The 24240-nt window shown below is 45.8% G+C and overlaps 1 protein-coding gene across 13 annotated transcripts in view; it reads left to right on the forward strand.

Moving 5' to 3' along the window:
* Positions 1-24240, forward strand: part of sgip1a (SH3GL interacting endocytic adaptor 1a) — a 126036-nt gene that overhangs the window by 100638 nt on the left and 1158 nt on the right. For 5 of the 13 annotated variants that reach the window (XM_055861615.1, XM_055861607.1, XM_055861608.1 and 2 more), the window contains 9 exons: positions 854-990; positions 1324-1486; positions 7663-7722; positions 9681-9792; positions 9986-10141; positions 10528-10663; positions 10907-11109; positions 11357-11421; positions 20730-20894. In XM_055861615.1, the coding sequence (XP_055717590.1) occupies positions 854-990; positions 1324-1486; positions 7663-7722; positions 9681-9792; positions 9986-10141; positions 10528-10663; positions 10907-11109; positions 11357-11421; positions 20730-20894 (1197 nt within the window). Of the gene's footprint in view, positions 1-853; positions 991-1323; positions 1487-3540; positions 3601-7662; positions 7723-9680; positions 9793-9985; positions 10142-10527; positions 10664-10906; positions 11110-11356; positions 11422-20729; positions 20895-21205; positions 24218-24240 lie in introns of those variants that run through there. The other 8 variants (XM_055861621.1, XM_055861609.1, XM_055861613.1 and 5 more) reach the window with 8 other exon arrangements.

Below are 24240 nucleotides of genomic sequence, written 5' to 3' on the forward strand. Positions count from 1 at the left end.
TCAAGGATCTCCCCAGATTGTAATGTTCTAACTCTCTGGACAGTGATGTCATGATGTTCTAACTCTCTGGACAGTGATGTCATGATGTTCTAACTCTCTGGACAGTGATGTCATGATGTTCAAACTCTCTGGACAGTGATGTCATGATGTTCAAACTCTCTGGACAGTGATGTCATGATGTTCTAACTCTCTGGACAGTGATGTCATGATGTTCTAACTCTCTTGACAGTGATGTCATGATGTTCTAACTCTCTGGACAGTGATGTCATAATGTTCTAACTCTCTGGACAGTGATGTCATAATGTTCTAACTATCTGGACAGTGATGTCATGATGTTCTAACTCTCTGAACAGTGATGTCATGATGTTATAACTCTCTGGACGGGGATGTCATGATGTTCTAACTCTCTGGATGGTGATGTCATGATGTTCTAACTCTCTGGACGACGATGTCATGATGTTCTAACTCTCTGGACGGTGATGTCATGATGTTCTAACTCTCTGGACAGTGATGTCATGATGTTCTAACTCTCTGGACAGTGATGTCATAATGTTCTAACTCTCTGGACAGTGATGTGATGATGTTCTAACTCTGGACAGTGATGTCATGATGTTCTAACTCTCTGAACAGTGATGTCATGATGTTCTAACTCTCTGGACGGTGATGTCATGATGTTCTAACTCTCTGGACGGTGATGTCATGATGTTCTAACTCTCTGGATGGTGATGTCATGATGTTCTAACTCTCTGGACGGAGAGTGATGTAATGATGTAACGGTGATGTAATGATGTAACGGTGATGTAACGGTGATGTAATGATGTTGTAACCCAGATGTCTTCTTGTCCCCATACAGGAGCATCCTCTCCGGCTCGTCCTGCTACACCGTCAGCTCCATCAGCGGTTTTCAGCAGCCCCACCCCGCCCCCTCCCCCTCCACGCCCCACCTCACGACCCAAATTGCCCCCTGGAAAACCCAGCAAGGGGGACATGGTATGTGATATCGTCCATCTCTATTTACACTGTCCTTAAACAGAAACAACAACAGCTCAAATCCCGCCTCAAAAAGCACACTCCCCCTCTTAAGATGTTTATACTGTATGGTACCTCCATATCTTGAGATATCTGTACTTTACATTTTTTATGGTTTCACTTTAGCCCTCCAAAAATGTATGCTGAACTGTGAGGATGTCTGAACATAAAAACAGTGATACTATTAAATCCTGTAATCTCTCTCTCTCTCTCTCTCTCTCTCTCTCTCTCTCTCTCTCTCTCTCTCTCTCTCTCTCTCTCTCTCTCTCTCTCTCTCTCTCTGTGTCCCCCCAGAGCCGGCCCTTCAGTCCCCCGGGCAGTCACTCGTCCAGCCCCCCTTCCATTGCCCCCGTGGCCCTGGCCCGGGCCGAGAGCACTTCCTCTATCTCCTCCAACAATTCCCTGAGTGCAGCCACCACCCCCACCGTTGGTAAAAATCTCACCCTTTCTGTGTCAGGTGTGTGTACACCATCATCTCCTATCTCTATCTGTGCTAGTGTGGTTATTTGTGCTACTGTGGTCGTCTGTGCTGTGTTGCCTGTGTGGTTTGGTCAATTTCTGCTACTGAGATGGCCGCATCCATTTAAATTCCATTCAACGGGGAATGGTAGTAGGTGCCAGGCGCACTGCTTTGAGTGTGTCAAGAACTGAAACACTGCAGGTTTTTCACACAGTTTCCCGTGTGTATCAAAAATGGTCCACCACCCAAAAGACATCCAGCCAACTTGACACAACTGTGGGAAACATTGGAGTCAACATGGGCCAGCATCCCTGTGGGAAGCATTGGAGTCAACATGGGCCAGCATTCCTGTGGGAAGCATTGGAGTCAACATGGGCCAGCATCCCTGTGGGAAGCATTGGAGTCAACATGGCCCAGCATCCCTGTGGGAAGCATTGGAGTCAACATGGGCCAGCGTCCCTGTGGGAAGCATTGGAGTCAACATGGGCCAGCATCCCTGTGGGAAGCATTGGAGTCAACATGGGCCAGCGTCCCTGTGGGAAGCATTGGAGTCAACATGGGCCAGCATCCCTGTGGGAAGCATTGGAGTCAACATGGCCCAGCATCCCTGTGGGAAGCATTGGAGTCAACATGGCCCAGCATCCCTGTGGGAGGCATTGGAGTCAACATGGCCCAGCATCCCTGTGGGAGGCATTGGCGTCAACATGGCCCAGCATCCCTGTGGGAAGCATTGGAGTCAACATGGCCCAGCATCCCTGTGGGAAGCATTGGAGTCAACATGGGCCAGCATCCCTGTGGGAAGCATTGGAGTCAACATGGGCCAGCATCCCTGTGGGAAGCATTGGAGTCAACATGGGCCAGCGTCCCTGTGGGAAGCATTGGAGTCAACATGGTCCAGCATCCCTGTGAAAAGTTTTTGACAACTTGTAGAGTCCATTCCCGACAAATTGAGGCTGTTCTGAGGGCAAAGGGGGAGCCCGAAGGTGCTCCTAATGTTTTGTACACTCAGTGTATATCTGCTCGAGTACAGTATTCACTCAATGTATTACACTGCATTTCTGTGAATGTGGTATAGAATTTTCAAGAATAAAAATGCCTAATAAGTCATAATGTAATGGTTATATATGCTATAACCATTCACTCAGCTAGGGGGAAATGAACCTACAGTACAGTATATTACAACATAATACAGGCCGTCATAAGGAACATATGGTATTAAACCCAAAGAGCGACATTGTAAATCATCACTTAATTGAAGCATAATATGGTAAAGGTTTGCTGGGTATTTACTGTTTTGTTAGATACACAAAGCAATATGCATGCGTCATATTTTCGTTAGATAAATAAGGAGAACAGTAGAAAATATGATTTGCAACTGTCACGTTCCTGACCTGTTTTCCTTTGTTTTGTATTCATTTTAGTTGGTCAGGGCGTGAGTTGGGTGGGTTTGTCTATGTTTGTATTTCTATGTGGGGTTTTGTGTTCGGCCTGGTATGATTCTCAATTAGAGACAGGTGTGTATTGTTTGTCTCTAATTGAGAGTCATACAAAGGCAGCCAGGGTTTCACTGGTGTTTTGGGGGTGTTTGTTCCTGTGTCCTCACAGGACAGTTGAAGGTTAGTCACGTTTGTTGTTTTGTAGTTTGTAGTGTCTTGTTTGCTGTTTTTCATTAAAAGATGGCTTATTTCCCTCAATCCGCATCTTGGTCCTATCCATGCTCCTCCTCGTCTAAGGGGGAGAACAACAATGACTGCCTTTACAGCAACCTAAGTAGGCTTAGCGAGCGGAGAGCCCACAATTGAAGTGCTGATCATACCTTGTGTTTCGCATCCCAGTGATTTGTTCCTCAACATTTTTCATCCAGCCATAATTTTGGAGTTCACAACATGCCCTCCATACTTTGACACTGTACGTTTTTAATTGTCACCATTGTTTCTTACATGGTTTTATTCCTCAGTTAGATTTCTCCTTTGTTTTGATTTGTGTTTGTTTTGTTTTTGCTCTTGTCTTTGTCCCTTTTTCATTTGGGCTGTCGCTTGACGTGATGTCAGAAGATGATGCATTTGTAGACAAACTGCCTACTTTTGGGAGGCCCTTTGATTCTCTGGCAGGTACAGTATAGTGTGGATGAGGGGAGGGGGGCTATCTGAGAGGAAGGGGCTGGGGGTGGGACCTGGAAGGGGTCCGATGATGCCTATTTACCCATGATGATGTCATACGTCCATGAGAATGTTCTTGCTTTGTTAGTTTTTGTCAAGCCGTCAGAATGGATAGCAGCCATCCTGTGAGGGGAGTAGATGTTGAACTGAGACATTGGAGTACGCCACAGATTACATTTTCATTTTTTTACTTTGATAAATGGTGAAACACCTCTCTCGCTGTCTATCTTACTCGCATACTCTCACATCAAAGTATCCCAAGGATATGTTTTGCTGAAAGCTGAAATGCCATGCATCTCTTTTTCATCTTCCCAAACCTGCATCTTTGGCTGTCCTGCCCTCATCGCCACAGCAACGTCACTGTTTTGTATGATAGTCATTGTGTGTGTACTGTATGGAGAGCACTGTGTTTTCAAGCATGGTGTTACTCTGCAGTGCTGTGTGTGTGTGTATGCGTGTGTGTTCATGTGTATTAAGAGTGTAGTCTGTCTGAAGAGCTTCTGTGGCATCGAGATCCAGACACACAAACACACACTCCAGGGGCGTCATTTCAGCTAAACCTAGGATATGGAAAAGTAACAGGGGGAGGGTGGGAGGGGTATTCCTCCGAGGCATTGAAGCTAATTTACTGCATTTCTACACAATTTAAAAACTCTCTAATGCAATTTGGAGAACAGCAAAAACAAGCAAAATTTCCTCCAGCCTTTATCACCTTGTTGCTGTAGCTTCATTCACTTCAGTCAATAGGGAACTTAACATTCTACAAGAATTAGCTGCTACGCACTAGCTCAGCACCGGGATAACATTTCCAGTTTGGTTACATGTCAAGTCAAACAGCAGTTACCTATCTAAAGCGATGTACTACAGCCATATTTACCTCTGCACTGTTTTGTAGAAAAAGTCATGCTGTTCCCTGCAGCTGCATCCATGTACTCTCCATAAAGCCAGCCAGCCATACAATCATCCTTCCCTCCCGCTCCCAGGCGTCCGCATCGTCCTAAAGTCTGCTAAACTGCAGGATTGTAGCAGCCTATTTTAAATAGTTGGTGTTGAGCCAGGGTATGGTGACTGCCCTGACACACACACACACACACACACACACACACACACACACACACACACACACACACACACACACACACACACACACACACACACACACACACACACACACACACACACACACACACACACACACTGTGATACAGACAGAGCATCTTTTGAAGTCTGGAAGGAAAATTAGTCTCCAGCCAGTTGATAATTATTGTGCCACCTTCTCCTCAACACTCAGAACAACACAGGCAGACAGACAGACAGACAGACAGACAGACAGCTTCCAAACCTCTCACCCTGACCCCCATCAACCCCCTTCCCTCTGTCCCAGATCGCCTCTTCTCTCTCACTCCACCCCATGGGAACATGTTTCTCCACTACACTCTGCTCCACTACACTCCGCTCCACTACTCTGCTCCACTACACTCTGCTCCACTACACTCTGCTCCACTACACTCTGCTCCACTACACTCCGCTCCACTACACTCCGCTCCACTACACTCCGCTCCACTACACTCCGCTCCACTACACTCTGCTCCACTACACTCCGCTCCACTACACTCTGCTCCACTACACTCCGCTCCACTACACTCCGCTCCACTACACTCCGCTCCACTACACTCTGCTCCACTACACTCTGCTCCACTACACTCCGCTCCACTACACTCTGCTCCACTACACTCTGCTCCACTACACTCCGCTCCACTACACTCTGCTCCACTACACTGTGCTCTACTACACTCCACTACACTCCGCTACACTACACTCCGCTCCACTACACTGTGCTCTACTACACTCCACTACACTCCGCTACACTACACTCCGCTACACTCCGCTCCGCTACACTCCGCTCCGCTACACTACACTCCGCTCCACTACACTCCGCTCCACTACACTCCACTACACTCCGCTCCGCTACACTCCGCTCCGCTACACTACACTCCGCTCCACTACACTACACTCCACTACACTCCGCTACACTCCGCTACACTACACTCCGCTCCACTACACTCCCCTACACTCCGCTCCACTACACTCCACTACACTCCGCTACACTCCGCTCCGCTACACTCCGCTCCACTACACTCTGCTCCACTACAATCCACTACACTCCGCTCCACTACACTCCACTACACTCCACTACACTCCACTACACTCCGCTACACTCCGCTCCGCTACACTCCGCTCCGCTACACTCCGCTCCACTACACTCCGCTACACTCCACTACACTCCGCTACACTCCGCTCCGCTACACTACACTCCGCTCCACTACACTCTGCTCCACTACACTCCACTACACTCTGCTCCACTACACTCCGCTCCACTACACTCCGCTCCACTACACTCTGCTCCACTACACTCCACTACACTCCACTACACTCCGCTCCGCTACACTCCGCTCCGCTCCGCTACACTCCGCTCCGCTACACTACACTCCGCTCCGCTACACTACACTCCGCTCCGCTACACTCCGGTCCACTACACTCCGCTCCGCTCTACTACACTCCGCTCTACTACACTCCGGTCCACTACACTCCGCTCCACTACACTCCGCTCCACTACACTCCGCTCCACTCTGCTCCACTACACTCCGCTCCACTACACTCCGCTCCACTACACTCTGCTCCACTACACTCCGCTCCACTCTGCTCCACTACACTCTGCTCCACTACACTCCGCTCCACTACACTCCGCTCCACTACACTCCGCTCCACTACACTCCGCTCCACTACACTCTGCTCCACTACACTCCGCTCCACTACACTCCGCTCCACTACACTCCGCTACACTACACTCCGCTCCGCTACACTCCGCTCCGCTACACTACACTCCGCTCTACTACACTCCGCTCCACTACACTCTGCTCCACTACACTCCGCTCCACTCTGCTCCACTACACTCTGCTCCACTACACTCCGCTCCACTACACTCTGCTCCACTACACTCTGCTCCACTACACTCTGCTCCACTACACTCCGCTCCACTACACTCCGCTCCACTACACTCTGCTCCACTACACTAACCACCCCCATCAGAACACCAGCCCACTATTCTCTAGTGTCTTCACCCACAGTCATCCTTCACTCAATCCATCAACTCCAGCCATCGATTCACTACACCCAAAGGCCCCAATCACACCCTAAGCAGTCGCACCTTGACTCTGATCCCTTCGACCAACTCCCCTCCTCCACCAATGGTTTTACCCTTATCACTGCCCCCTGGTGTATGTCATCAGGTTGATTTGTTTTATATTTGGATGCCCATTAGCTTTTGCAGAAGCAGCAGCTACTCTTTCTGTGGTCCACAGACAGTCCAACAGCCAAGCTCCATCTGTATTGAAAGATAAAGCATGACACAAAAACCGTTAGAATATTAGCATTAGGACAGGAGGATGTGATTTAAATGGATTCATGTAATGGTAATGAAGGTTTTCTATAGCAGTGTGTAGATGAGTATTGTATGACAGGTGTCATTCCCAGTCAGTCCTCCTCCAGGCTTGGCTTTTTCTCTCCATGCTCCAAGAGACTCAACAATACCATCCACCAACAGATACCTAACTTCACCTGGTCCAACCTCCAACCCCCTCCCACGCACCCACACGTGACCTTTTCACACTACTGAGCCGAGCTGTACTAAGCTTATCTGGCGTGTCCAGTTGCTTCCTGGAACCATGCTGGAAAGGACAATGTGGAAAGAATATGATCTGAGCCTGCACAGTAATGTTCGGGTTGGACTATAGTGTGAAATGACCCACAGACACACAGGGTCACGCACAATTTGTTCCTGTCCTGTCCTGGCAGTGTTTTGGCTTGCTGTGCCATGCACCCCTCTTTACCCCACCTCACCTCACTGTGTTGTGTGATGGACCTGCCATGTGACTCATGCTACTGTCCTTCTCTCTTCCTCCTCCTCTCACCCACCCTCCTCACCCACTCTCCCTCCTCCCTGCCCCACCACAGAGAATGACCAGCCTTCCCTGGTTTGGTTTGACAGAGGGAAGTTTTATTTAACCTTTGAAGGTAAGTTGTGTCTGCACAACGGCTAACTGCAGTGCACACACTCACCCGGGGTCACACAGGCCTCATCTGTGCAAGCTTCTCCTCTAACTCCTCCCCCCTCCTCTATCTCCTCCCCCTCCTCTAACTCCTCTCACTCCTTCAGTCATGGCCACATCTCACTCCCTCCAAGCGAACTGCTGCGCCCCTCTACATCCAGCCCTCTTGTCTTATTCCTCACACTCCTCCTCCTCGCGTCGTCATTCATTCTCATTTCACATTTCCACAAGTCTGCCGTTTCCAAAAAGATCATCAAATCAAATCAAATTGTATTGGTCACATACACATGGTTAGCAGATGTTATTGCTAGTGTAGCGAAATGCTTGTTCTTCTAGTTCCGACAGTGCAGCAATATCTAACAATTCCACAACAAATACCTAAAGGAATAAGGAATGGAATGGAATAAAAATATATAAATATATGGAGCAATGACAGAGAGGCATAGGCTACGATGCAATAGATAATTTAGAATACAGTATATACTGTACATATGAGATGAGTATGATATGTAAACATTATTAGTGACTATTGTTCCATTTATTAAAGTGGCCAATGATTTAAAGTCTGTATGTAGGCAGCAGCCTCTGCGCTAGTGATGGCTGTTTAACAGTCTGATGGTCTTGAGATAGAAGCTGTTTTTCAGACTCTCGGTCCCTGCTTTGATGCACCTGTACTGACCTCACCTTCTGGATGATAGCGGGGTGAACAGGCAGTGGCTCGGGTGGTTGTTGTCCTTGATGATCTTTTTGGCCTTCCTGTGACATTGGGTGCTGTTGGTGTCCTGGAGGGCAGGTAGTTTGCCCCCGGTGTTGCGTTGTGCAGACCTCACCACCCTCTGGAGAGCCTTGCGGTTGTGGGCGGTGCAGTTGCAGTACCAGGCGGATATACAGCCCGACAGGATGCTCTCAATTGTGCATCTGTAAAAGTTGGGGGTTTTAGGTGACAAGCCAAATTTCTTCAGCCTCCTGATCATTGATCGTTCTTCATGTACTTTACTAATCTCTGTTTTTGTCATTTTCTTTTTTGTGTGGACTCACTCTCTTTGGTATTTTGGGTTTGGAAATTGATCTCTCTCTCTGATTTTGTCACAATGACTCAGCATCAACAGTATGTCTGGAATACGCATGTTCTCTCGCTCTTTGTAAAACAATTTTTCATTCTTTATTTCTGTCGGTCTTCTCAGTGCTTTTCAGTGTTTCTGAAACACAACAAACCTTCTCATGTAGCTGGCTTTATTAACCCTCCTACTGTAAATATAGGGAAACCTGAAATTGTACAACAATGTCCAACAGTCTTGAGGGACTTCACATCGATGTATAGTACATCCAACATTTAATTTAACAAGGTAATGGGATATCATAGGAGCTAAACCCACACATCATACACAGGTATTTGTTCTCATTTCAATTACATAGATATGTGACAATGGAGTAGTGGCCTGAGGGAACACACTAAATGTATTGAGTAAAGTGTTACGAAATGTAATATTATAAATTGTATATAACTGCCTTAATTGTGCTGGACACAGGAAGAGTAGGCAGCTAATGGGGATCCTTAATAAATACAACATATGAATACAGTGATTCTCTCACACACTCTTTGGTTCTCCATCTTCATCCATACATGGCTGTTGAGAGATGGAGAGTTAGGGAACAGAAAATAGAGGCTGTAGTACAGGAAGTGGGAGGAGTCTAAAGGACAGAGATGTAGTGGAGCAGCCAAGAGAGGGATGAGAGAACAGTAGTAGCTTTGGTGGTTTGTGAGGACTAAGGACATGGGTTGTGTTTAATGCTGAAAGTCTTCCTTCTCTCTTTCTGCTTTTCATTCTGTCTCTCTCTCCAACATTTTTTTTGTCTGAGTGAGTCTCTCTCTCTCCCTCCTTTCTGTATTGCTATTAAATGTGTGTGTGCTGTCTGAAACAGGCTGCTCCAGGGGACCCAGCCCTCTCACCATGGGGGCCCAGGACACCCTTCCGGTGGCGGCAGCTTTTACTGAAACGGTCAATGCCTTCTTCAAAGGAGCCAACCCTAACAAGTAGGTCCACTCAAACACGTTAGGAGATGTCTCTCACTGTATGCACCCTCTCTTTCTCCCCCCTTTTCCTCTCCCTCTCTGTCTCTCTCTGTCCATTTAATTTCTATGATATCTCTCTCCTTGCTTTACTCTGTTCTCCTCTTTCTCATCCTTCGGACGCTCTAACCTCGTCCTCCCGGGTCCCTGTCAAAAGGTGTGTTGTGAAGATCACAGGCGAGATGGTGCTGTCGTTTCCAGCGGGGATCACACGGCACTTTGCCAATAACCCGTCCCCTGCCGTGCTAACCTTCAGCATAACCCACTACAGCTGGCTGGAGCATGTGCTGCCTAATCCCCAGCTACTCTGCTGGTAAAGACCACTATAACACCCCTCACACAACTCACTACGCCCTGTAGCATTTAGAACATGTGACATTGAACGCCTAAAATCATACTGTAACAAAACAATCCACCCGTCCAGTTCTGACTGGGCTCTGAGTCACTGTGAATTCATCCCAGTGGTCTGACTAACCACCTCATTCCAAGGTTATTCTGCACTCTCACGTGTAAAATGCATCAGAGTTGTTGTTGTTGTATAGCACTCAGTATCTGTTTGCAATCTCTGCACTGCAATAGTCCTGACCTCTGTGTAGTAGATACAAAGATAACTCTGTTGTCTATGTGTTGACTAAAGTTTAGATGGATCAATCATGACATTAGATAATATGATAAAATACATATTGTGTGCCCATATAGTGACACCGCCACAACACCCAACCCTGACTGCAAGACCTTCTGGGTGAACATGCCAAACCTGATGACACATCTAAAGAAGGTGGCCGAGCAGAAACCCCAGGCCACATACTACAATGTGGACATGCTCAAATACCAGGTGAGCTGAACTATGTTCTACTATAGAGATACAGAAACCAATACCAGGTCAGCCCATCTCTCTGTCTGCAACTGGTACTAGATTATAGGCTGATCCATAGAGATCAAGTCTTCTTTCTGTGACCAAGGTTGACCCATTTAAAACCAGATATTTAAAGTCTGTCCTGTCCAGTCTGTATCCATAGTTACTATTCCAGTTTAATGTTATTATGCATTCTTTCCTCTGTATTGTTTATGTGTGCAGGTATCAGCGCAGGGCCTCACGTCGACCCCCCTGAACCTGGCAGCCAGTTGGCGTTGTGAACCTACCAGCACGGACCTCCGAATAGACTACAAGTACAACGGCGGCTCCATGACAACGCCCGTGGCGCTCAACAACGTCCAGTTCCTGATCCCCGTAGACGGAGGGGTCACCAAGCTACTGGCTGTGCTTCCCCCCGCCGCATGGTAAGACCGAATAGTATACTTCATGTCAGAACTGTATACAATACATTTCTATTGAATTAAATTCACTTAATTTGATCATTAAAAGTTGAAGGCTGCTTCAGTCGGAGACATCCCATGGCTCTATGGCTCAGCCCTGTGGTGAAGACATTCATTTTTCGGGTTTGAAAAGGCCCGTTTCCCAGACCCAGATTAAACCTATTCCTTGCTTTTAGAGAGTAACAGATTACATTTGATTCTGTTCTTCCAGGAATGCAGAGCAGCAAAGAATCCTGTGGAAGATTCCTGATATTTCCCAGAAATCTGAAAATGGAGGTAAATAACCTTGTTTATACCCAGGAGGAATCAGTAATGCCTTGTTATCATCTTCTCCACTAAAGTACTAATCAAAAATAATTTTTGAAGTCGCGTCATGACAACAAAAGGCTCTAAGGGCTTGAAACACATCAATAACGTTTGCCTGCCGAGAGTACTTGCGAACTAAGTGCAAACCGATTTTACATGTAGAATCGCGCAAAAATGTCGGCAGTCGATCAGTAGATGAACGGGAGATCCTTATTTGGTGTGATGTGTGTGACCCTTAATATCAATAAAATTAAAACAAATGTATTTATAAAGCCCTTTTTACATCAGCCGATGTCACAAAGTGCAGTCCAGAAACCCAGCCTAAAACCCCAAACAGCAAGCAATGCAGATGTAGAAGCGCGGTGGCTGGGAAAAGCTCCCTAGAAAGGCAGGAACCTAGGAAGAAACCTAGAGAGGAACCAGGCTCTGAGGGGTGGCCAGTCCTCTTCTGGCTGTGCCGGGTGCAGATTATAACAGTACATGGCCAAGATGTTCAAACGTTCATAGATGACCAGCAGGGTCAAATAATAATAATCACAGTGGTTGTAGAGGGTATAACAGATCAGCACCTCAGGAGTAAATGTCAGTTGGCTTTTCATAGCCGATCATTCAGAGTTAGAGACAGCAGGTGCGGTAGAGAGAGAGAGAGAGAGTCGAAAACAGCAGGTCCGGGACAAGGTAGCACATCCCGTGAACAGGTCAGGGTTCCATAGCCACAGGCAGAAGAGTTGAAACTGGAGCAGCAGCACGGCCAGGTGGACTGAGGAAAGCAAGGAGTCATCAGGCCCGGTAGTCCTGAGGCATGGTCCCAGGTCTCCGGGAGGGGAGGGAGAGGGAGAGGAAGAGCGAGAGAATTAGAGGGAGCATACTTAAATTCACACAGGACACCGGCTAAGACAGGAGAATTACACCAGATATAACAGACTGACTCTAGCCACCCGACACACAAACTATTGCAGCATAGATACTGTAGGCTGAGACAGGAGGGGTCAGGAGACACTGTGGCCTCATCCGACGATACCCCCAGACAGGGCCAACCAGGCAGGATATGACCCCACCCACTTTGCCAAAGCACAGCCCCCACACTACTAGATGGATATCCGCAAACCACCAACTTACTACCCTGAGGCAAGGCTGAGTATAACCCATGAAGATCTCCCCCACGGCACGAACCCAAGGGGGCAACAACCCAGGCAGGAAGATCAGGTCAGTGACTCAACCCACTCAAGTGACACACCCCTCCTAGGGATGGCATGGAAGAGCACTAGTAAGCCAGTGACTCAGCCCCTGTAATAAGGTCAGAGGCAGAGAATCCCAGTGGAGAGAGGGAAACCGGCCAGGCAGAGACGGCAAGGGCGGTTCGTCGCTCCAGTGCCTTTCTGTTCACCTTCGCACCCCTGGGCGAGACTACACTCAAATATTGGACCTACTAAAGAGATGAGTCAATAAAAACTTAAAGGTTGAGACCGAGTCTGCGTCTCTCACATGGATAGGCAGATCATTCCATAAAAATTGAGCTCTATAGGAGAAAGCCCTGCCTCCAACTGTTTGCTTAGAAATTCTAGGTACAATGAGGAGGCCTGCGTCTTGTGACCGTAGTATACGTGTAGGTATGTACGGCAAGACCAAATCAGAGAGATAGGTAGGAGCAAGCCCATGTAATGATTTGTAGGTTAGCAGTAAAACCTTGAAATCAGTAATATGGTCAAATTTTTGGGTTCTAGTCAAGATTCTAGCAGCCGTGTTTAGCACTAACTGAAATGTATTTAGTGCTTTATCCGGGTAGCCGGAAAGTAGAGCATTGCAGTAGTCTAATCTAGAAGTGACAAAAGCATGGATTTGCTTTTCTTTCAGATTTTTGCAATGTTACGAAGATGGAAAAAATAGATCCTTGAAATATTCTTCATATGTTCGTCAGAAGAGAGATCAGGGTCCAGAGTAACGCTGAGGTCTTTCACAGTTTTTTTTGAGACGACTGTACAACCATCAAGATTAATTGTCAGATCCAACGTAAGATCTCTTTGTTTCTTGGGACCTAGAACTAGCATCTCTGTTTTGACTGAGTTTTTCCACATTTTTCCACTTCCAGGGAATGCAATTTTGCAGCTTCACCATGTTTCATCAAAATGTACAGCTGTGTATCGCCTGCATAGCAATAAAGGTTAACATGATGTTTCCGAATGACATCAACAAGAGGGTAAAATATATAGTGAAAACAATAGTGGTACTAAAACGGAACCTTGAGGAACACCGAAACTTACAACTGATTTATCAGAGGACAAACCGTCCACAGAGACAAACTGATATCTTTCCAACAGGTAAGACCAAAACCAGGCCAGAACTTGTCCATGTAGACCAATTAGGGTTTCCAATCTCTCCAAAAGAATGTGGTGATCGATGGTGTCAAAAGCAGCACTAAGTTCTAGAAGCAAGAGGACAGATGCAGAGCCTGGCTTGTGGATGCCCTATTAACCTGTCTAGGCTGAGGGTGCCGCTAGCGGCACTCCCCCCCCACCCCCACTGAAAAGGCAGAGCCGCGAAATTCAAAAAAAATATTTTTTTTAAATATTTAACTTTCACACATTAAGACACTTTATGTTGGTGTTTCCTTTATTTTGGTAGTTACCTGAATATTTGCCTTATAGGGCTGATTTAGCTATGGATGGATACATTTGTGTTTTTCCGTCCAGATGAACAGACCCTTTTTTTTTTTTTTTTTTTTTATACCTTTATACCTTTTAATAATGACATTACCTTTGACTTACTGTACATGACGTTTGGCCTTTGCCCCATTTTACTCACTCTTTCCCCCTTCTGTCTGGAGATGGTTCCAACAGTCATCATGATCAGAGATGAGTTAAAGAACCATATAATTAGGAATTAAAATACTAGAATGGACATGAACCTTCTTATGATGGGATAAAGGTCAGCCATTTTGGTCAGGGAGTTGGTCAACCATGTTTTGCCAGTGCTGTGATAAGATATTGTATAAAATAATGAATTTGAAGAATGTATTAGCTAGCTAGCCAGACAGTTTTAGAGCAATGTGTCACGCCCTGGCCTTAGTATTCTTTGTTTTCTTTATTATTTTAGTTAGGTCAGGGTGTGACATGGGGAATGTTTGTGTTTTGTTGGTTTTGGGTGTTTTTTATGGTAAAGGGGTTGTTGGGTATAGTATATGGGTTTGTGTTGAATACATGTGTCTAGCGTTGTCTATGTATGTTTAGTTGTCTAGGAGAGTCTATGGTTACCTGAATGAGTTCCCAATTAGAGACAGCTGATTTCGGTTGTCTCTGATTGGGAGCCTTATTTAGGGTAGCCATAGGCTCTCATTGGTTGTGAGTAATTGTCTATGTCAGAACGTTTGTAGCCAGTGTGTGTAAGTGCACAACGTTATTTAGCTTCACGGTCGTTTGTTGTTTTGTTCGTTTTGTTAAAGTGTTTCGTGTCGTGTTTATTTTCGTCATCTTTAAAAATAAAAGAAGATGGCTTACTTTCCAAAAGCTGCGTTTTGGTCCATCAATCCGCCACACGATCGTGACAGAATTACTCACCATTATAGGACCAAGCGGCATGGAAAGCGGCAACAGGACCTACCTACACAGGATTCATGGACATGGGAGGAGATACTGGATGGTAAGGGGCCGTGGGCACAACCTGGAGAATATCGCCTTCCTCGTGAAGAGCTGGAGGCAGCTAAAGCCGAGAGGAGGCGATATGAGGAGGCAGCACGGAGACAAGGCTGGAAGCCCGTGAGTACAACCCAAAAATTTCTTGGGGGGGGCCTTAAAGGGAGTGTGGCGAAGTCAGGTAGGAAACCTGCGCCTACTCCCTGTACTTACCGTGGAGAGCGAGAGTACGGGCAGACACCGTGTTACGCAGTAGAGCGCACGGTGTCTCCTGTACGCGTGCATAGCCCGGTTCGGTACATTCCAGCTCCACGTATCGGCCGGGCTAGACTGAGCGTTGAGCCGTATGTCATGAAGCCGGCCCAACGCATCTGGTCACCAGTGCGTCTCCTCGGGCCGGCGTACATGGCACCAGCCTTACGCATGGTGTCCCCGGTTCGCCTACATAGGCCGGTGCGGGTTCTTCCACCTCCCCGCACTGGTCAGGCGACGGGGAGCATACAACCAGGTAAGGTTGGCCAGGCTCGGCGCTCAAGGGAGCCAGTACGCCTGCACGGTCCGGTATTTCCGGCGCCACCTCCCCGCCCCAACCCAGTACCACCAGTGCCTCCTCCACGCACTAGCTATATGGTGCGTGTCTCCAGCCCTTTACCACCAGTGCCTAAACCACGCACCAAGCCTCCTGTGTGTCCCCAGAGTCCTGTGCGTCCTGTTGCTGCTCCCCGCACTAGCCCTGAGATGCGTGTCCCCAGCCCGGTGCCACCAGTCCCGGCACCACGCACCAGGCCTACAGTGCGCCTCAGCCGGCAGGAGTCTGCCGTCTGCACAGCGATGACTGAACTGCTCGTCTCCCCAGCGCCATCTGAGCCATCCGTCTCCCCAGCGCCATCTGAGCCATCCGTCTCCCCAGCGCCATCTGAGCCATCCGTCTCCCCAGCGCCATCTGAGCCATCCGTCTCCCCAGCGCCATCTGAGCCATCCGTCTTCCCAGCGCCATCTGAGCCATCCGTCTGCAATGAGCCTGCAAAGCCGCCCGTCTGCCATGAGCCTGCAAAGCCGCCCGTCTGCCATGAGCCTACTGAGCCGTCCGCCAGACAGGAGCCGCTAGAGCCGCCAGCCAGACAGGAGCCGCTAGAGCCGCCCGTCAGACAGGATCTGCCAGAGCCGCCAACCAGACAGGATCTGCCAGAGCCGCCAACCAGACAGGATCTGCCAGAGCCGCCAACCAGACAGGATCTGCCAGAGCCGCCAACCAGACAGGATCTGCCAGAGCCGCCAACCAGACAGGATCTGCCAGAGCCGCCAACCAGACATGAGCAGCCAGATCCGCCAACCAGACATGAGCAGCCAGATCCGTCAGCTAGCCATGAGCAGCCAGATCCGTCAGCTAGCCATGAGCAGCCAGATCCGTCAGCTAGCCATGAGCAGCCAGATCCGTCAGCTAGCCATGAGCAGCCAGATCCGTCAGCTAGCCATGAGCAGCCAGATCCGTCAGCTAGCCATGAGCAGCCAGATCCGTCAGCTAGCCATGAGCAGCCAGATCCGTCAGCTAGCCATGAGCAGCCAGATCCGTCAGCTAGCCATGAGCAGCCAGATCCGTCAGCTAGCCATGAGCAGCCAGATCCGTCAGCTAGCCATGAGCAGCCAGATCCGTCAGCTAGCCATGAGCAGCCAGATCCGTCAGCCAGCCATGAGCAGCCAGATCCGTCAGCCAGCCATGGGCCGTCCCTCAGTCCGAAGCTGCAGTCCCTCAGTCCGGAGCTGCCATTCCTCAGTCCGGAGCTGCCATTCCTCAGTCCGGAGCTGCCCCTTACCCTGGTGCTGCCCCTTACCCTGGTGCTGCCCCTTACCCTGGTGCTGCCCCTTACCCTGGTGCTGCCCCTTACCCTGGTGCTGCCCCTTACCCTGGTACTGCCCCTTACCCTGGTACTGCCCCTTACCCTGGTACTGCCCCTTAGTCCGGAACTGCCCCTTAATGCAGTGTGGTTAATGTGGAGGGGGGTCATCTGGAGGAAGCTAAGGAGGTGGTTAGGGACTGTGGTGACGTGGGGACCACGACCAGAGCCGGAGCCGCCACCATGGATGGAAGCCCACCCAGACCCTCCCCTAGACTGTGTAATGGTGCGCCCGGAGTTCGCACCTTAAGGGGGGGGTTATGTCACGCCCTGGCCTTAGTATTCTTTGTTTTCTTTATTATTTTAGTTAGGTCAGGGTGTGACATGGGGAATGTTTGTGTTTTGTTGGTTTTGGGTGTTTTTTATGGTAAAGGGGTTGTTGGGTATAGTATATGGGTTTGTGTTGAATACATGTGTCTAGCGTTGTCTATGTATGTTTAGTTGTCTAGGAGAGTCTATGGTTACCTGAATGAGTTCCCAATTAGAGACAGCTGATTTCGGTTGTCTCTGATTGGGAGCCTTATTTAGGGTAGCCATAGGCTCTCATTGGTTGTGAGTAATTGTCTATGTCAGAACGTTTGTAGCCAGTGTGTGTAAGTGCACAACGTTATTTAGCTTCACGGTCGTTTGTTGTTTTGTTCGTTTTGTTAAAGTGTTTCGTGTCGTGTTTATTTTCGTCATCTTTAAAAATAAAAGAAGATGGCTTACTTTCCAAAAGCTGCGTTTTGGTCCATCAATCCGCCACACGATCGTGACACAATGATTCCATGAATTTGTCAAATTAACTGCTAATATGCCAACATTTCATTAAAATAATGCAGTCAATCAACTATACGCTGGCTGAAATCAGTTGATGATAGGACTTAGACAAGTTGTAAATGCAACGAGTACTGATATTGTATCATATAATAGCACTCACAGCTTTCCAAGAAAACACAAATGTAGACATATATGGTCAGTTTACATATATGTTAGAGGCTATTTAGACAGAAAATTGGTGTAAAACCCATAAAAACTTTATTTGTAATCATATGATAATGTTTTAGGTGGACTAATTCTATTTCACAATTTCTGATATAACATATGCCTTTTATTTTCCTGCGTAAGTAAAATCAGGATAATGCCTCTACTGCCATTCATTCCAATTAGACTGGTTTGGATTTCTCCCTGACCAATATGGCTGCCATTTTCACCCCATTCTGGAACTTTGACGGTTTATGACATAGCTCCTCTAGTAATTTAATAGGATTTCTATGTAAAGAACAGGCAAGTATTCAAGATCTACCTTGTCCCGGACCTGCTGCTTTCGACTCGCTCTCTCTACTGCACCTGCTGTCTCTAACTCTGAATCATCGGCTATGAAAAGCCAACTGACATTTACTCCTGAGGTGCTGAGCTGTTGCACCCTCTACAACCACTGTGATTATTATTATTTGACCCTGTTGGTTGTCTATGAACGTTTGAACATCTTGGCCATGTACTGTTATAATCTCCACCCGGCACAGCCAGAAAAGGACTGGCCACCCCTCAGAGCCTGGTTCCTCTCTAGGTTTCTTCCTAGGTTCTCGCCTTTATATTGAGTTTTTCCTAGCCATTGTGCTTCTACATCTGCATTGCTTGCTGTTTGGGGTTTTAGGCTGGGTTTCCTTGTAGCACTTTGTGACATCTGCTGATGTAAAAAGGGCTTTATCAATACATTTGATTGATTGATATCATGCTGTGTGCTGTGGAGAGACAGGTTTGCATGTTTGTTTGTGTGCCTGTGTACGTGTGTGATGTACAGTACCAGTCAAAAGTTTGGACACACCTACTCATTCAAGGGTTTTTCTTTATTCTTACAATTTTCTACATTGTAACACAAGGAATCATGTAATAACCAAAAAAGTGTTAAACAAATCAAAATATATATTATATTTTTGATTCTTCAAAGTAGCCACCCTTTGCCTTGATGACAGCTTTGCACACTCTTGGCATTCTCTCATTCTCTCAACCAGCTTCATGAGGAATGCTTTTCCAGAAATATTGAATGAGTTCCCACATGAGCACTTGTTGGCTGCTTTCCCTTCACTCTGCGGTCCAACTCATCCCAAACCATCTCAATAGGGTTGAAGTCGGTGATTGTGGAGGCCAGGTTATCTGATGCAGCACTCCATCACTCTCATTGGTCAAATAGACTTCCAGCAGACCAGATGCTGCTGGAAGTGGAGTTGGAGGGCCGGTAGGAGGCACCCTTTCCTCTTGTCTAAAAAAAATACCCCAATGCCCCAAGGCAATATTATTGCCCTGTGTAGGGTGCCGTCTTTCGGATGGGATGTTAAACGGGTGTCCTGACTATCTGTGGTCACTAAAAGATCCCATGGCACTTATCGTAAGAGTAGGGGTGTTAACCCCGGTGTCCTGGCTAAATTCATAATCTGGCTCTCATACCATCATGGTCACCTAATCATTCCCAGCTTACAATTGGCTCATTCATCCCCCTCTCCCCTGTAACTATTCCCCAGGTCGTTGCTGTAAAAGAGAATGTGTTCTCAGTCAACTTACCTGATAAAATAAGGGTTAAATAAATACATTGATAAAAAATAGCCCTTACACAGCCTGGAGGTGTGTTTTGGCTCATTGTCCTGTTGAAAAACAAAAAATAGTCCCGCTAAGCGCTAACCAGAAGGGATGGCGTATCCCTGCAGAATGCTGTGGTAGCCATGCTGGTTAACTGTGCTTTGAATCCTAAATAAATCTCAGACAGTGTCACCAGCAAAGCACCATCACACCACCTCCTCCATGCTTCACGGTGAGAACCACACATGCGGAAATCATCCGTTCACCTACTCTGCATCTCACAGAGACACGGTGGTTGGAACCAACAATCTCAAATTTGGACTCATCAGACCAAAGGACAGATTTCTATCAGTCTAATGTCCATTGCTCGTCTTTCTTGGCCCAAGCAAGTCTCTTCTTCTTATTGGTGTCCTTTAGTAGTGGTTTCTTTGCAGCAATTTGACCATGAAGGCCTTTGACCATGATGGCAGTCTCATCTGAACAGTTGATGTTGAGATGTGTCTGTTACTTGAACTCTGTGCATTTATTTGTGCTACAATCTGAGGTGTAGTTAACTCTAATGAACTTATCTTCTGCGGCAGGGGTAACTCTGGTTCTTCCTTTCCTGTGGCGATCCTCATGAGAGCCAGTTTCATCATAGCGCTTAATGGTTTTTGCGACTGCACTTGAAGAAACTTTCAAAGTTCTTGAAATGTTCCGTATTGACTGACCTTCATGTCTTAAAGTAATGATGGACTGTCGTTTCTATTTGCTTATTTGAGCTGTTCTTGCCATAATATAGACTTGGTCTTTACCAAATAGGGCTATCTTCTATGTAACACCCCTACAAGAAGGAAATAAATTCCACAAATTAACTTTTAACAAGGCACACCTGTTAATTTAAATGCATTCCAGGTGACAAAATGAAGCTGGTTGAGAGAATGCCAAGAGTGTACAAAGCTGTCATCAAGGCAAAGGGTGGCTACTTTAAAGAATCTCAAAGAATTTGTTTAACACTTTTTTGGTTACTGTGTGTTATTTCTATGTGTTATTTCTTAGTATTGATGTCTTCACTGTTATTCTACAATGTAGAAAATAGAAAAAATTAAGAAAAACCCTTGAATGAGTAGGTGTTTCCAAACATTTGACTGGTACTGTATATGCATGTGTATGTTTGTGCAGTATATTTAACCTTTGTCCCTCTCTGTGACGTCCCCAGGCATTGGCTCATTGTTGGCCCGGTTCCAGCTGTCGGAGGGCCCCAGTAAACCCTCTCCCCTAGCGGTCCAGTTCACCAGCGAGGGCAGCACTCTGTCAGGCTGTGATATAGAACTGGCTGGGCCAGGGTACCGCTTCTCACTCATCAAGAAGAGGTTCGCTGCAGGTGAGAAACAGCCTTTCTTCACTTACTCTGCTAAACAGAAATAATGTCACCTAAATTTATTATGGAGTGCATCCCATCCTTCACAAAATATCAGAATAAGGGAAAGATTGACTCAAATTAGCGTGACGCTCATAGTGTAATAATTACATGATTATAAACAAATAGTGTATCACTGTGATATTAATTGGTGTTATTACACTGTATTGATACGGTATTATCGTAAAATATGTTTTGCTATGTGTACATAGTTGCATGTATGATTCTTTTTTACACATAAGTATTCAAACCCAAGGCATGTTCGTCATTTTCAGGAAAATACTTGGCAGACAACTGATACTTCATACTACTACTGAACAAATACACTGGAGATCATCATCTCAATGAACTAATGAAATCCCATACTACAGAGGACAGACCTACACCACCACCTCCCTACAGACAGACACTTCTTTCTAAACCCGCGAGCCAGACAGGCCAAGGCCGCACAGCCTACTGTACCCAGCAGTATTGTATAGCTTGCATATAGTCTTGTGGACCGTTTTAGGGTGTAATTATTGTATTTGTAAAATGTATTCAAATTGATTAATTTCAGAACATCTGTATTGCTGCTGCTTTAGACACCCACCCGGGTTTCCCTCTCTAAAGGTACATGCTTCTGCCTCTCTATCCCACTCTCTAACGTGTGGTGTTCAAACTTAAACACTGCTACAGCTACCTAGCTACTCAACCGCAAAATCACAGTCTCGACCGTTAACCTACCACATAATACACTGTATTTATTTTAGATGCGACATCAAATATGTGCTATTAGGAGAGGATGTATGAAAAGACCATTCGGTTGTGCCATTGAGTGAACTAAGATGAATAGACGCACCATGATGTCACACTCCTCCATTCAGTTTGAGGGGCTAATTCTTGCTTCTCGCATGCCTCTGATTGGACACGGTTAGAGCTACCATGAAATGCTGGGTATTGGAGTTTTTAAGTTGTTGGTTTTTAACAGTTAATGCGTTACACACTGGCACAGCAGATTTAAAGGACATTGTTCATTTGGATGGTGACCATTACCAGACTCCTCTCTCTTCTTTGAATGCAGTGATTTAACACCGGGTTCAAACATATACTCTCAACATTTTCCTCAGAAAATATCAGAAAGTCCTGAGTAGTTAGGCAGCTGCAACAATAAATACATTCTTATTTGCAATATAAAACAAATATAATATGTTTCCCTCAATAAAAAAACCTGTACAAAGTCTCATTTTAAATTGATAATATATATATCTGAAAGGGCGTTTGGTGTTTTCCTTGTATTGTCAAATAGCCTTTCTGTTGTTCCTGACACAGCAGTGGTAGACTTACTTCAGAGTACATTACAGCATTCTATTTTTATTTATTGATGATAATGATTTAAAAAGTATGTAAAAAGTATGTGATTCTATATATGAATAGAATTTGAATGGTATCGCAATTTAGAATGACGGTATCAATATTCTAATGATCTTTTTTTGTTATCTGTGTAGTTGAGTAACCTGTGTACAGTATAATGTATAAGGTATCATTTTAGAATTGATTTCAGATATATAATTTTTTAAGTCAAGTGCATCAGAAGATTTGACTACAGTAATAATGTGCGTGAGGGGGAAGAGGAATAGTAACCTGGATGCGTACGTCAGGCAGTATGAAAGCAGTGTTATTTAGAGTTACACTAATAGTTATTACCGTGGATAATCAGTCAGGTTTTGACTATGTTATGCTCTGTTTCCAATCACCTCAATGTGTTATTCTGCATCAAACAGCATGAGCTCCCCTTCGGATCAAACCAACCAGCGCTTGAATCAATGGCTTTATTTTGCATAATGGTAATGGTCTCTGTGAGATGACGAGGTTTTGGAGGGAGGTTAGATCACCAAAACGCTTTTTGTATTTTATGTGTGTACTCCAGACAGTCCTCTAAAAGATATAGAAATAAGAGAAATAAGCGGAATATTTTTTTAAACAACAAAAAAAACATCTTGTTTCATGTGAAGAACACTGTGCTGATAATGTTAGAAACTTCCTGAATGCTCTGATATTCAACATAGAGAACAAAATGTGTGTGATGACATTTAACTTAAAAGGTCTCCTCGTGTGGGCATCACAAGTATGTCAGCATACTATCTGTACTTCATGAAGCTACATAGCACCATTTATACGCCTGCCTTAGAACTGCCATAGAAGTGTCGTACATGTCCATTTTGTCTGACCATTTAGTTGGCATTTCTAAGTAAGGCATCAATGAATTGTGTCATGTAGCTCTCTGTATAGCTGTTTAGTGAGTAACACTTTACTTGAACATTATTGTACACACCCAACTATAGTTAACAGAAATGACATTGGTAATGTTATTACTGTTTATGAACTATGTATGATCTCTGGTCGTGCTTATGATGGAGAGAGGGTTCAAGCTAAGTGTTACGGCATGGATAATGTAATGTGTGTCTGCATAAAGTTACGGTATAGTGTTAAAGTGAAGTGGTCCACCAACCAATAGACTCGTTGATCTGTTGTCATGTTAACTGTGAGAACTGAAGACCAGAGCAGGAAGTGTGTCTGTGTGTGGCGTGCTAAGCTCGACTGCTTTGGGTTCTGTACTGTTTCTCTGTCAACCACATGTGCAAGCTGTGTTTGTACGGACAATGTTAAGATGATCTGATGAGAAACTAAGTTTGCTTCTTTCCAAAACCAATAAAAGTTATGAACTGGACAAATTTTTGGAGCAGTCTTTTTGCAACTCACAGCAGAAGTTTTATTAGTCGTAGGTACAGGATACACTGTCCAACAAACTTCTTACTTACAGGTTCCTCCTCCACAATGCAACTACAATAAGAAATGATACAAGATAAGAATACCAACATAAAGTAAATGCCTCAATAGAATATAATAAATATTTTGCATGTTGCTCGAATTCAGTTTATTCTGTATATCCTCCACCAATTTTGTGTTCTGATGTACAGTGCAACACATCAAGGTTGGCTGTAACAACATTGTCTTAAAGCCTTACTAGGAATACACTCCTTCTGCCATTAAGAAGCTGTTTATAATTGTGTGCGATGAGGGAGATGTAACTGTAGTATGATTAGCCTTTAATTCAACGTACCATGTGTTCTGTACATATGTTTGTTTCATTTTATATTTATATGGATATATTTGTTATTTCATCTGTTTGTGTTATCCAATGCACAGGATACTGAATATGAAATTGTTTAATGTGATGTACCGTACTAATGAAATGTTCTAAACGAATGCAGAATGATCCACCTGAAATAAAGGAGGCGTATCAATTATGTTTGATCAATTGATTTCTATT

The sequence above is a fragment of the Salvelinus fontinalis genome, chromosome 14 (genome assembly GCF_029448725.1).
Source record: "Salvelinus fontinalis isolate EN_2023a chromosome 14, ASM2944872v1, whole genome shotgun sequence".
Lineage (NCBI taxonomy): Eukaryota > Metazoa > Chordata > Actinopteri > Salmoniformes > Salmonidae > Salvelinus > Salvelinus fontinalis.